Source organism: Lytechinus pictus, chromosome 16, assembly GCF_037042905.1.
Source record: "Lytechinus pictus isolate F3 Inbred chromosome 16, Lp3.0, whole genome shotgun sequence".
Classification (NCBI taxonomy): domain Eukaryota; kingdom Metazoa; phylum Echinodermata; class Echinoidea; order Temnopleuroida; family Toxopneustidae; genus Lytechinus; species Lytechinus pictus.
In genome coordinates, this window is record NC_087260.1 from 1,257,933 (window position 1) to 1,272,087 (window position 14,155).

The 14,155-nt window shown below is 37.3% G+C and overlaps 1 protein-coding gene across 3 annotated transcripts; it reads right to left on the minus strand.

Annotated features, from left to right (window-relative positions):
* Positions 1-312: 312 nt before the first annotated feature.
* LOC129279651 (carboxylesterase NlhH-like) lies at positions 313-13,817 on the minus strand. 3 transcript variants are annotated; one of them, XR_010296083.1, is made up of 5 exons: positions 13,437-13,666; positions 10,044-10,284; positions 8,244-8,307; positions 6,286-7,085; positions 313-5,035 (listed from the first exon to the last, which is right to left on the minus strand). XR_010296083.1 is itself a non-coding variant. In XM_054915755.2 (5 exons), the coding sequence occupies exons 1-5, from the start codon at positions 13,575-13,577 to the stop codon at positions 4,345-4,347; spliced, it is 1,251 nt and encodes a 416-aa protein (XP_054771730.2). In that variant the 5' UTR covers positions 13,578-13,817; the 3' UTR covers positions 313-4,344. The 3 variants fall into 3 exon arrangements, 1 of the variants encoding a protein (XP_054771730.2); XM_054915755.2 differs by having other exon boundaries at positions 313-4,562; positions 6,499-7,085; positions 13,437-13,817; XR_010296082.1 differs by having other exon boundaries at positions 4,990-6,060; positions 6,146-7,085; positions 13,437-13,648.
* Positions 13,818-14,155: the final 338 nt, after the last annotated feature.

The following is a 14,155-nucleotide window of genomic DNA, read 5'->3' on the forward strand; positions in this document are numbered from 1 at the left end:
CTTTTCCATATGCTTTCGTGCTCATATGTCATCAATTTGTCATGTTCTGTGCTCATCCGTGTACATGCCTCATAGGTACTGTACGCGCATGGCAGGCTGCGAATACCTATCGAGCAATGGCGGACGGTCTCCACGTAATCACAGCGATTTGACGAAGTACGCCCTCTAGCGTTATTAGTATACATCTCTATGGTTAAACCTTAGTCGTACACCTCCACACACATCATCATCACACACGGACGCATTTATGATGGAAATCGAAGAAAAGAGGGAATTCGATGGTTGTCATCAAACTCTGTCTACAAAAAAAAATCACACTGTACGTATTTTCATTTATTTCCATTTAACACATTTAGTACATTTAACCAACACAAAGATGCAGAATGATGGCAAGAAGCAACACGATGCTTGAACTGCTAACGTATACACGTATAGGCCTACAAAGTCACACGGTTCGTACAGAAATATGAATTATATGTGCAGTTGATGAAGGAATTAAGGTATATGTTCTCAGCAATATGACATACAATTTGGGTAAAAATAAAAAAATCAAGGATTGAAAGCCCGTCGAAACAAGAAGTAAACGGACATGAAATAAGAACATCAAACAACATTGTTTCAATTACTTCTGATATAGTGAATTCATTCGTGATAAAATGCTGAATTAAGAAAACCCGTTCGATGTTGTGATCCTATCAAACTCTAGCTGTATCAATACATTGTAACCTGACAAGAAGAAATAATGTATAAAAATAGATTTACATAATTTTTTTTATACAAGATTCACGATTTATTTAAAAACATACGATTGCAGCTTGACGACTGATTTTATCATGCTGTAAGTCCATGATTTTATGAATGTTTTACAAGTAAACTAGAAATATAAGTCAAATAGTTTAGTTTAGTTTACTCCAACGATGTTGTAGGACTAAGCCTGTTCATCGATCAAAGTAGAAATGTCTTGCTGCTCTCCTTCAGACAAAATTTGATGCGCTACTTATGTTGGCATGGAGGGGTGGCAGGGGTATCGTAGACAGTGAAAAATTCCATGGAAACACACAAGAAACAAAAATTACTCAAAGTCATAGGCAATCCTCTCCCAATGCTTATCCAGTCTATTCTTAAATGCAATCACTGAACAAGCAGTAACTATATCTTCTGTGAGACTGTTCCACACACCTATCACTCGGTTAGCAAAGAAAAACTTACGCACATCAAGACGTGAATATCTTTTCTCTAGCTTTAAGGAATGACCACGTGTTCTACCACCACGTCTCAGATAGAAAAGCTCAGAACTTGAATCATAGTAACCATGCAGATATTTGTACACGTCAATCATGTCACCTCTTTTACGTCTGTGACTGAGTGATGGCAATTTCAGGAGGCGAAGACGTTCAGAGTATGATTGGTGCTTAATACCTGTGATCAATTTAGTAGCTCTACGTTGGACACTCTCTAACCGTATGTGCTCACCCAGCTTATATACGGTGACCACACAGCCTGGCCATACTCTAAGATAGGGCGAATAATACTCTTAAACAAAAGCTTAATAGAGGTCTTATTGAAATGTACGAAAGTTCTTCTTATAATACCAAGCAGTCTATTAGACTTTGACTCCACTTTAGAAATGTTCTCCTTGATAGAAAGACGTGAGTCTACCTGAACTCCTAAATCTCTCTCACTTTCACATTTACGTAGAACAACCGATTGCGAACCTTTGGTCATATCAGAGTCAGAACTACTTCTTCCAATCTTCAAAACAGTACATTTATCTGTGTGAAAACGTAGTTGCCACTTCTCAGCCCAGGCCTCATTCTCAGTCAAATCATCTTGCAATTTACCGGTGGCCCCTGGAACATCAGAACGAACATACAACTTAATCGTCAGAAAACACTGTTTGGCTGAAGTCTGCACTGAATCTGGGAGATCATTAACATACATTAAAAACAAAATGGGGCCGAGAACACTACCCTGGGGTATACAACGGGTTAATTCTGCTGTTCAGAAACTCATCTGCTATATCACTGAAATCCTGCCTCTGCTTCTCCACATGATCCATCATAATTTATGTCCGAATCGATGATGTTAGACTGACAATCAATGATAAATATTTAGAGCCATGTATTCGCAATCTCGGAATAACATTGTGCCTTCACGTCACCTTGGTCTGCAGAAACGTCAAGTATCACGTTCGTAACCTCTAGAGGGTGAGAAGTTTCATAAGCAAACATGCCGTGCTGCTGTCAGGGCTCTTGTTCTTTCCAGACTAGACTCCTTGCAATAGTCTCTCTAGTGTTCTTGGCCAGAAGGACTTAGACCAAATTCAGAGACTGCAGAAATCATCTGCTAGGATTGTTTTCTCTGCCCTCATTCGGACTCGCACAGAACTTTTCCGTCTATATACAGCCCCACTGTTTGCCTGTGAAACAGAGGATAGCCTTCATTTTTGAAAGGCCTTTGGAAGATATAGAGTTTTTTGGGGAAAATCATTTACAACTGAACTTTGCTAGAGATTAAGTAAGTGTGAAATGTGCTTCCATTTGTGATTATATTACAGTGTGCGTACTTCTTTCTGTTTCATTTGATGCCAAATTTGTTGTGATCCTATTCACGGTTGACTTAACAGGAGTAAGTTAAGCTGACTGGATGAAGACTCATTTGCACCAACTCCAATCAATGCATCGACTGATTTGGAGCTGCTGCACAATACGGGATATTCGATTAAGCGAACTCTGTGAAAAGTCCAATCCATTCCGACGCGATGTCAATCTCTCGTTGCCCTCTTCCGATGGTTACTGCAGTATCTCCGGAACGGCTTCTCTGGTGTCCACATTGTTATTCGACGACCAGATCGTCGCATGTTTAGGTTGTCACTTGTTGCTGCTGTCGTACTTCCTTATATGTACAGACAGACAGCAGGACAGGTTGGCCAGCGTGTGCTGGGGAATCGACCAAAGTTTCGCAAGACCTCAGTGACACTGCGTGCCCTCTCAGTTCCGGTTACAAGGAACACAGTCTCTGCCGTGGGGTAAACTTTGGACGTACCATGTGATTTCAATTGCATTAGCTTCAATAATGCCTTGTCTGATTTGTAATAAATAATTTTAAAAAATCCGCGGTCATTATGAAACAGCTCGAAATCAGGCAATGCAATGTTTGAGAGAACAGATATAGGTCGGTAATAATTGATAATATAATACACATTTATCACCGGGTGTTACCTGAGCAATATCTGGAAAGATTCCCTCGAAAGAGATAAATTAGATACGTGGCACAGAGGTTTACAACTGTATTTTACACTTTTTGCAAGGTGGACTAAAAATCATTAATTCCAGAACCGTGAATAGGATGCCAAGTTGCCAACAATTTCAAATTTCGTATCAATGTTTTTGAAAGAGGGAGAAGTACTCTATCTAATAAAATACACAAAAATAATTACAAAACTAATCACCATCTTTAAACAGATGATAATTATAAGTGCATTTGTTGAATCACGCCGTATTTTGAAAAACAAGGAACCAAATTATATCTTGTAAAGAGGTTGCAAATAATTTCAGTATTGTCAAAATTTTCATCTAGCCTGTACTTATTTCCATTCATTTCAATTAATATTTTAGTACTTTTAACCACAAACACGACATCGTTACATATCTTTGAAATTTATGAAATGATGGCAACAAGGCCATGGATATTTGTCTTGAGTTAACATAATTTCTTATTATTTTGATCAAGGGCAGTGACCAATCTAACTAAAGTTTAAAGACTTGTGGTTATATATTCAGGGACAGATCCAGGATTTTCAAGGGGGAGGGGGCAGTTTCTCCAAATTTTTTACAACAGAAAAAAGGGCCTTCACTATCACATCAATGACATTTTCAATGGACAATTTGGCAAGCAAAAAAAAGGTTCTCATTCCTAGGCATAATACATTCCACTAAAATAGAAATTTTGCCTTGCTTGTTTTATAACATAACAACAATAATAATAAAATGATACGGTTGTGTAGCCAATTTCAGAGCTATGCTAAACAGCCCTGTTCTTCCATGGGGTAACGTAATATGATTAAAAGAGGGGAAAGACGGTGGCCGAATCCCCCCCCCCCCCATTCGCCCCTGGTTGTACTCTAATCACCTTGGTTCGAATCTGAGTCACACAATCAGACGTTATCATTCTCTACGTAAGTCCACAGCAATCCAATGGTTTGTAAAACTAATCTTAACATGGTTGAATTCATATAGCAAATGCCAAAATAGAGTATTCTTCAAGATATGCAATGGAAATTTGAATTTTTCGTTGGATTTAATGTGGAATACATTACATCATACATTTCTGCAATGAGGATATTCATACATTATCTCTAATAAATTGAATGGCATCATTCACAATTTTTACACCGGTCGGTATATTTGGGATGGGACCAGCAGATACGATGCCGTGGTAAGCCCCAATGTAGTTCTTCAAATCCACCTTCACTCCAGCATCAACCAGAAGTCTGGCGTAGAAGATTCCATCATCCCGAAGGCTGTCCAGATCTGCAGTAGCAATGAACGCGGCAGGCAAACCTATATGTGGCAAATTGATTTTTGCGAAACATTTAACATCTAATGCAACTGAAAGTATAATCTTTCAACTAGATCTTTATATATTATTCAGTATATAGGCCTACAATCATATCGAAATATTTTGGCAACATAATGAAAAGTTGATTCAGATAAAAAGAGAAATATAGCAACCAGCATGAAAAATAACATTGACAAATTATTAACATCGAATGTAATCTAAGAAAGTTATGACTGAAAGTTGTTTGTATTTTACATAACACGCACATAACAGTGATATGCAAATGAGACAGTCGATCGATGTACTTACTGACTCACTATTACTTTATATATCATTTCAATGATTTACTTGTCGATTTTATGATAAATATACTACATAAATCAAATCGCAATTACAGGTTCAAGAGGAACTAAACTTAGCATCTCATAAAGTCTTTAAAGTAATAATGATGACTTGACAGAGATGATGAATTAAACTTAATTTGGGAGTATATTATAATATAGGTTTTAATAGAGATAATTTGAATTTAGTCTTAAAAAAGTTCAAAGATGTTGCATTTGTTATATCATTATGAAGTGAGTTCCATAACTTCGGTCCATCATATATAAATGTGTTCTGAGCCCGCAAAGTTCTTAAAAGTGGTAAATGAAATTCACCCAATCGCCTTGTTGGATAGTTGTGAATGGATTGATTTTTTGGAAACATTGAATTAAATACATTTGGGAGGTTGTTGTTGTTATAGTTATACATAAACTGACCGAGATTAAACAAATATAAGTCTTTAATTTTCAATATTTTATTTAAAAAAAATAATGGGTCAGTATGAGACAAATATGCCGTTTGACATATAATACGTAGAGATTTCTTTTGTAATAGGAGTAATTTGTCTAAGAGTGTTTGTTGTGTATTACCCCACGCTAAAATTCCATAATTTAAATAAGGCAATATAAGGGATGAATATAATGTCAGCAGAGACGATAATGGTAAACAAAATTTAAGCTTGTTAATTATACCAATGTTGCGTGAAATAGTTTTACATATGTTATCTATGTGAAATTTCCATGAGGGCTTATTATCGACTATTATTCCAAGAAACTTAATATGGGATACATTTTCCAAGGGAGTTTCATCAAAAATAACATCAACAGGAAGTGTATTTATAGAGTTGATAAACAACATATATTTTGTTTTTTGAAGATTTAGTGACAATTTATTTGCTCTTATCCATTCGGTGACATTTTCTAGTTCAGAGTTGATTATATTAGCAAGGTGAAGATGATTTTTATGTGAAAAAAATAAGTTGGAGTCGTCCGCAAAGAGAATGAAAGAAAGAACATCTGATGATCTACCAAAATCATTAATATAAACTATAAACAAAATCGGGCCTAAAAGACTACCCTGGGGAACTCCACAATTAATTTTTTTCATTTGAGAATTGCAACCGTTTAGAAAGACATATTGCTTCCTATTCATGAGGTAGCTCCTGAACCACTCCAAGGCCTTCCCACGCAATCCATAATGATGTAATTTGTTAAGTAAAATATCATGATTAACGGTGTCGAAGGCCTTGGAGAAGTCCAGGAACAAACCAATTAAATGAGAAGATTTATCGATTGAATGTGCCGCTTTTTCAATGAAACTCAATAATGCATGTGTGGTGCTATGCTTTTCCCTAAATCCAAATTGCGAATTTGAAAAAATATTATTTGATTTGAAAAAAATTACAGTTCTTTTATAAATAATCTTTTCAAGTATTTTCGACAAAGTAGATAACAAAGAAATTGGGCGGTAATTATTAACATCTAATTTATCACCCTTTTTAAACAAAGGAATTACTTTTGCAAATTTCGTGTGCTTCACCGGTCATGATGTTTTCTGAAATTAACTGTTTTGTGAAATTAGTCGGAACTACAACATGTCACAAATTATTAATCATACCTTTAAAATCCTTCCGGAAAAGAGGAGCTATTCTTGGATCAAGCATTCGGTCTTTGATTTCTTCCCATATGGTGTCATTGCCTCCTTTCAAGGATTCCTGATGAGTGGGCAAAGAAGTCAAAGGCACTCCCGAACGATGGTGAATGATATCATGGTCGAGAACTGTCTTGTAGATTTTGGACTGTTTGAATTCAGCACTTACATGATCGTTCTTTTGCATCTGCTTCATGAATGGACCATCGAATCGTCCGAGGAGATAAGCGGAGAGAAATTCAGCCATTCGAGGCTTCGCCACCAAACCAGAATCCCCATAATTGACCACGTATTTCTGGTAAGACGGCGTGTTGAAGTCAAAGCACTGTGTCCATGGATAAAAAAGAACTTGGACCTTGATGTCGGGTATAGATTGATCATCGAAGACGAGTTGGCTGATGACAGCTGTTAGAAAACCACCAGCGCTATCGCCGCTTAAGACCACGCGGTTGGCGTTGACACCATATTCATGAGCATGATTAAGAAACCATTTTGTTGCTGTGAAGCTGTCTTCTACCGCAGCTGGAAAAGGGTGTTCTGGTGCAAGGCGATAGCTGGAAATACAAAACAAAAACAGTTTTATACGGTCACTCGGATTTGTCTTTCGATCGTTCAATCTGAAAAGTCAAGTCCACCTCAGAAAAATGTTGATTTGAATCAATAGAGAAAAATCAGACAAACATAATGCTGAAATTTCATCAAAATCGGATGTAAAATAAGAAAGTTATGACATTTTAAAATTTTGCTTTTTTTCTCACAAAATGGTTATATGCACTATTATTTTAGTCACATGCAAATGAGAGAATCGATGGTGTCCCTCACTCACTATTTCTTTTGTTTTTTATTGTTTGAATTATACAATATTTAAATTTTTACAGATTTTACAATCAAGACTAACTTGACTGACCCGTAAAATGTTCAGGGAGAAATGAAACTTTATTTCACGGGACAATGGGGAGAAAATTATAATATTTCACAGAAATAGTGAGTGAGTGAGTGATGTCATCAGTTCCCTCATGTGCATACCGACCGATCGAGATGTGCATACAACTGTTTTGTGAAATTAAACAAAACTTTAAAATGTCATAACTTTCTTATTTTACATCCGTTTTTTATGAAATTTCCAGCGTTATGCTTGTTGGATTTTTCTCTTTTTATTGGAATCACCTTTTTGTTGGGGTGGACTTGTCCTTTATGTTCTATTATTTTCATTTCGATTTCTCGAGGTCTACAGACAGACTTGCTTTAACGAAGGTGATTTATCTCTATGTTTTCAAACCATCATAACTGACCTGCAAGTACCTTTCACTCAGGTATGTGAGCGTTAACTGACTGAAATGTAATTAAGGTTCTTCGCTGTTTTAGTCTGGATTGTCATATATTAGAAGCCAATTGCTCGCTCCGGATGCAAATTTTTAACCCGTCTCTCATATATCTAGTTACAATACATATTTCAAGGCGTGTTATATACCAATAAAATCGCAATTAACATTAACATGGTTAGAAGATTACGCGTATATGAACCTGGTCTAATTGCATTTTGCTCTTAATATGAATCTATTGGTGAAGCTGCTACAAACTCTTCAACAAAATAGCTGATCGAGTGCCACCCTATCAATAATTCAGCCTGGCACATTTTTGGCCACCATAAGCGTGTTGAGTATAGGAGAGTCTATTTAATTATGGTAAACTACTGTAGAGAGAGTTCTTACTCGACAGATACTACCACCATATCAAGTTGCTCGGCGAGATATCTTGTAATCGGACCGGCGGTCTCTGCAGATACAAAGGAAGGGGAATAATCATGAACATGATTATGATGATAGAACCAAATAGGCAAAACATAAAACAAATCAATCAAAGCCATACCCTAAAGATAATGTTGATGCATGACTCTCAATGAAAATACTACTGGTAACTGTAATATAAATACTTTTAAATGAAACAATGTGCGTGTCATATAGTTTATTGTGAATTTAAATAGTAGACCTTGTGATTGGGAAATATGGAAAGGAAAAAAAAGAGATGGTGGGGCCGAATGCAATGTATAATGACAGTCACTACAAATGAGAAGGAGTATTCAGGATACTAGAGAAGAGCAGATCAAATGGGGCAAGTGATTAATGGCAATTAATGTTTTAAAGTAGTTACTTTTTGCGACTTTCACCAAGTATACTCTCATCATCTAAACTGGATCAATGCTAGCTTTTATCTGTCAATTTTTACGCATACATTCGTAATTCCGAAGCTTCGTTATTCCGAAGGTTCGTTATTCCGAATGTTCGTTATTCCGAAGGTTCGTATTTCCGAAGGTTCGTTAATCCGAAAACGAAATGAGGTTCGTAATTCCGAAGGTTCGTTAGTCCGAAAACGAAATGATTAACTAACGTAATTTCGTTTTCGGACTAACGAACCTTCGGAACAACGAACCTTATTTCGTTTTCGGATGAACGAACCTTCGGAACAACGAACCTTATTTCGTTTTCGGATTAACGAACCTTCGGAACATCGAACCTTATTTCGTTTTCGGATTATCGAACCTTCGGAATAACGAACCTTCGGAATAACGCCACAAATGTTCGGATTAACGAACCATTTTACGTTTTTGGATTAACGAACATCGAGGTATAGGCAATTTACGTGTTTCGGAATTACGGAACCTTCGGAAATACGAACCTTCGGAATTACGAAGTGTAACCAATTTTTATATCGTTATCTATTACACTTTGCGCTAACCATCAACGTAACCGTAATCACATCCCGGGCCGGGGGGCCACTTCCATTCACGAGTGGATACCATGCGCGACTTGGGGTCTCGAAAAGCACCCTAAACACGTAATTTCCATATTCTGAAAATGCACCCCTTAACAAGTATTGGCGTGTGAAACCCTACCCTTAACAAGTATTGGAAACAAAACGATACTCTTGGCAAATATTCCCTGAAATGAACCCCTAAACAAGTACAGGAATGTTTTATTGTTACGGGTCCTTCGGTCGTCGGCTTTACCTTATTTGGTTTAGTACGACCCCACCTTCTACACCTCGCGCGAATCGGACTCTAAACACGGAGTGTTGGGGCAAAAAGGACATCCTTTATAAAACATTTTAATTTTGTTTTATCATCCCCGCAAATTCGACCCTAAACACGTAATTTTCCTAGCGAAATAGATACCCTTTTTTCATTATTTTTGTATTTTTGACACCCTTATCACGTTACGTACGTAACGTGCCCTATCGTGAAAAAGACATCCTTTTTACGTGTTTTTTTGGTCGCGCATGGTATCCACTCGTCAATGTAAGTGCCCCCCCTCCCCCCCCCCCCCCCGGGAATCACATGCACTGATTGAATGATTATAGTTTCATCAGGAGCAGATCCATAGTCGGACTTTTACAGGGTGCAAGTGTCCTGAAAAATTGACAAGCACAAAAAGTCATCACTTCGAAGGTATTTTACAGGGTGCACCCGCGCCATCCCCCCCCCCCTTCGAATCCGCTTCTGGCTTTCATCTTACTTGTAGATCCAAATCCGAATCCTCCTCCATGGTAATAGATCAGTCCGGGGGAAAGGTCTCTTCTTTCAGTAAGAGGCGTGTAGATCAAGACCCGAACCCCGTCAAATTTAGTGTAGTGTGCTTCGACGTTCGAACCCTGAATCTTCGAGTCCGGGGCCTTTAAAAGCACTCCATATAAGTAGCTAAAGGTTCGGTAGTAGGCTCCCTCATCACCAGGGTTTACATAAGTTCGCAAAGTCGCCTGGTATTGAAAGAAAATTCATAGTTGTGAGTTAATTAAGGAAGGCAAACCTTAGAGAGATCTATTATGAACCGATGCAACTTGGTCTGTCATTTGGCCTCTGTCTGTCCTTTCCCCTTCGATCGCCTGATACATTTTCTAAAAAGAGACTATACCCCGTCCTTTTATCTATGTACTGGGCATACAAACGCACCTGTCTTAAAATCGCGCGTGCATCACACATATACTTGCTCTACAAGCAATGATTTTTAGTCGATCCCCTTATTTCCATGTAAAAATTTCGTTAAAAATATTTTGCAAATGTTTGGAATTCGTAGTTAATACGGACCAAATCATTATCATATTTCATTTGCATTTGTTTATATAATATATGATGAATGTTGGAATTGTATGTTTTATAATGTTAATCATGGAAATGAAAATCAATTGCACAAATTCAATGCAAATACTTACTACAACAAAAAATAAATCTGTATTTTGAAATGCCTAAAAATATACCAGTATAATAAAAGAACTAAACTAAGCCCCGAGTCTCTGTAGACCTCACAATATTATATATAGAAATATATATATATATATATAATGAGATGAAGCGAGGCCAACTCAACAGTTGGCCTCGCTTCATATCATTATGTTTAATATTCACAACTCAACAGCGATTGGTAGAAGTAAACTTATCATCACACTATATATATATATATATATATATATATATAATTATATATATATATATATATATACACAACAAAAAAAGTAAGTCCCCCCTTAAACAAACATCAATAATTTCCGAACCAATGCGAGTTTTTAATATAATTTTACATGAGCGTGTAGGTAATTTTATAGGCTACCCTCTGAGTTAATGTTATGGACATATTTTACGTCATGCTTCAGTGAGCACCGTCAGAAGGCAAAAATGTAACTTTTTAAAAGTCACAAGCCAAATATCATGACTTTGATTCCATTTTTATTGGAACTAATTCCACATTCTCATCATGAAAAATAGTCAGAAGGCTTGTAAAAGGTACTTTCTAAAAGACGATACAACTTTTCTGGCTAAATTTCACGGTTGAATGAACACAAGTCCAAATTTGCTATAATGGGATTTTTTACACATTTCTATCAATAAAAATGATAGATTATGATGACAGTTATTTTTGGGAAGAGTATCTTCAACAATATTCATTGTTTCACGGTTCAATGAACATTTATTGAAAACAAAAGATGCGATTTTCAAATATCATAGGCAAGTATTGTTTCATTTTGGTAACTGAAAATGATCTTTTCTCAACTTTTTCGTTATGTTCATGACCAATTAACATGCTTCAATGATTCAAAGGCGTTTAATTAAACACTCACGCTTGAATGAACATGTGGAATGTGATTAGCTCTTTTTTACGTTATTGGAAAAAATGCAATTTGTAACTATGGATATCTATCACAAACCTCCTTGCATGGTTGATTTGATTTGATTTTTATGAAAATCCGGATGTTTAATGCATCAGTGAGCACACAATATTCGAAAATTATGCAAATGAGAAGAAAGTTCAAGGCCCTGGCCCCACTCTGTGCCGTATCAAATGGTTATTTTGGTGTGCGCACATTTTGGATAGTGTTACACTGAAGCCATGTGCGAAGTTTCATGAAATAACTGTTGGCAGAAGTAACAAAAACCGTCCATGAAACAAACCCTCATTTCATATTTGTTAAAATGTTGACTTCCTCTCTCATAGACTTGTGTACATTATGGGTGCATATGTTTAAGAATAAGTAACCCCCTATTCAATGTGGTGGAACTTTTTTCAAGGCTGTCTTTAGCAATGTCATTTGGCAGTAATGTTTATCAACCTTTGGGCAGAATTCTGTGCAAAAATGAAATCGATTTATTTATTTATGGATGAGTGGGCACACATCAAAGTGGGAAATTGGGTATTTTCAATGTCACGGACCCATTATAAATGGTAATAAAGTGAATATTGGGGGCAAATTTGGTTTCAAATGTGACTTTAATTGCTGTTGCTTTCATCATCCATCATTTCTATCACCACACACTTTCCGAATTTTTAAAATTTTCATGGTTGAGCGAGCACATTCGAAAACTTAGGAATGAATACTCTTTATACTGCATAAATGTATTTTTTCTTACAAATTCTCATGATCAGTTTTATCTATGGACAAATCAGTGGTGGATCCAGAATTTTAAAATGGGGGAGGGGCCTATAATCGGGGGAGACACCAACATTTTCACATTTTAACATGATCTAACAAGTTGTAGAGGATACTACCATAAACCCCTTTGATGATACGTCACTATACAGGGGCCGCGGAACGGTTTTCAAAGTGGGGGGGGGGGGGGGGCTGACCATGCAAAAAATCACAATCGTATGGTAATTTTTACATTTTTGTACATGCTTTTGGAAAAAAGTGGGGGGCTGGCCAATCCCCCCCCCCCCGCGGCCCCTGCATTATTGTGCTCACTCAACCATGAACATACGATATCAAAATTGTGTGTGGAGTGGCTAAATGATGGATAGTAAAACAGCATTAACACCATAAAATTCACCTAAAAACTACTTTTGCCCAGCTTTGTATTTGCACAATCTGAAAAACGACTCTTGTGACTTTCAAAAATTGTCATTTTTAATTCAATCTTTAATTACTCATGCATGACTCAACCGATCAATCTCATTTTCTCCCAGAGGTTGCTTAATGAGTGTAGAAAACCACCTACGAAATATCATATCTCAAAATAATTCCGTTCAAAAGTTACAGCAATTTGATTTAGGGGGGACTTACTTTTTTTGTTGTGTATATATATATATATAATAAAGTCAAATGATCTGCTCGTATAATTCATGAATGATTTGCCGCATATACACACGCTCCCTCAAACAGATAACAGAATGGCCATGACTATTTGAATTTAAAACCTGTTCCACACACCGATCAAGACGCAAAACGGGTATAACAGGCATCTAAACCTGCAATTATCAACACACTCAAAGAGAGACCTGACGGTCAAGACTACTAACTTGGCTCGTTCCTCAGTTCAAAGTTCAAGCAGACGTAGAAGATCGATAGAACCACGCGACTCGAATCACATTCACAATACATGCAATCCACTATATTGAACTTTATTAGTAGGCCGTACTTACAATGAGCGCTCCTGCCTTTATTCCAGCAATCATAAATCTGTAATGCCATTGATCTACCATGCCTTGCGGTACGGGGGTATGGAAGAGATAACCCAGGAGAACGGCCAGGCCCAGAACAAGAATTGTTGAGGAAGCATTCATTCTAAAGATGTAAAAGTTTAAAAGAGACCATAAATTATCAAGCAGGTGTCATATGACAGCCAGCGTCTGATCAGCAGATATGAACACGTGATTGACCCCGGGAGAGGGGGGGGGGCACTTCCTTTGAAACACGCGTGACCATGGAGTTTCGAAAAGCACCCTAAACAAGTATTTTTTTATGTCCTGAAAGTGCACCCCCATAAACAAGTACAACGATATCTTAATTATGTCACGGACGTCGGCTTTAATTACCTTTGCGTTAAGTGGGTTTACCTCGATCGCTCAAACCGGGCCATAAACACGTATATATAATCTTTTTACAACCTTGCTCGAAAATTGGACCGTAAACAAAATTTCCTAGCGAAATATATACCGTTTTCATTATTTTAGTGTTTTTGACACGTACGTAAGATGCCCTGCATCTCGCCCTGCATGTCTTGAAAAAGATATCCTTTTTACGTGTTTTGGCCGGTCACGCATCCACTCGTTTATGGAAGTGCCCCCCCCCCCCCCGGGGGGGGGGGGGGGCTGGCCTTGCGATCACATGCACATGTTAGTATATGAGTATACCATATGAG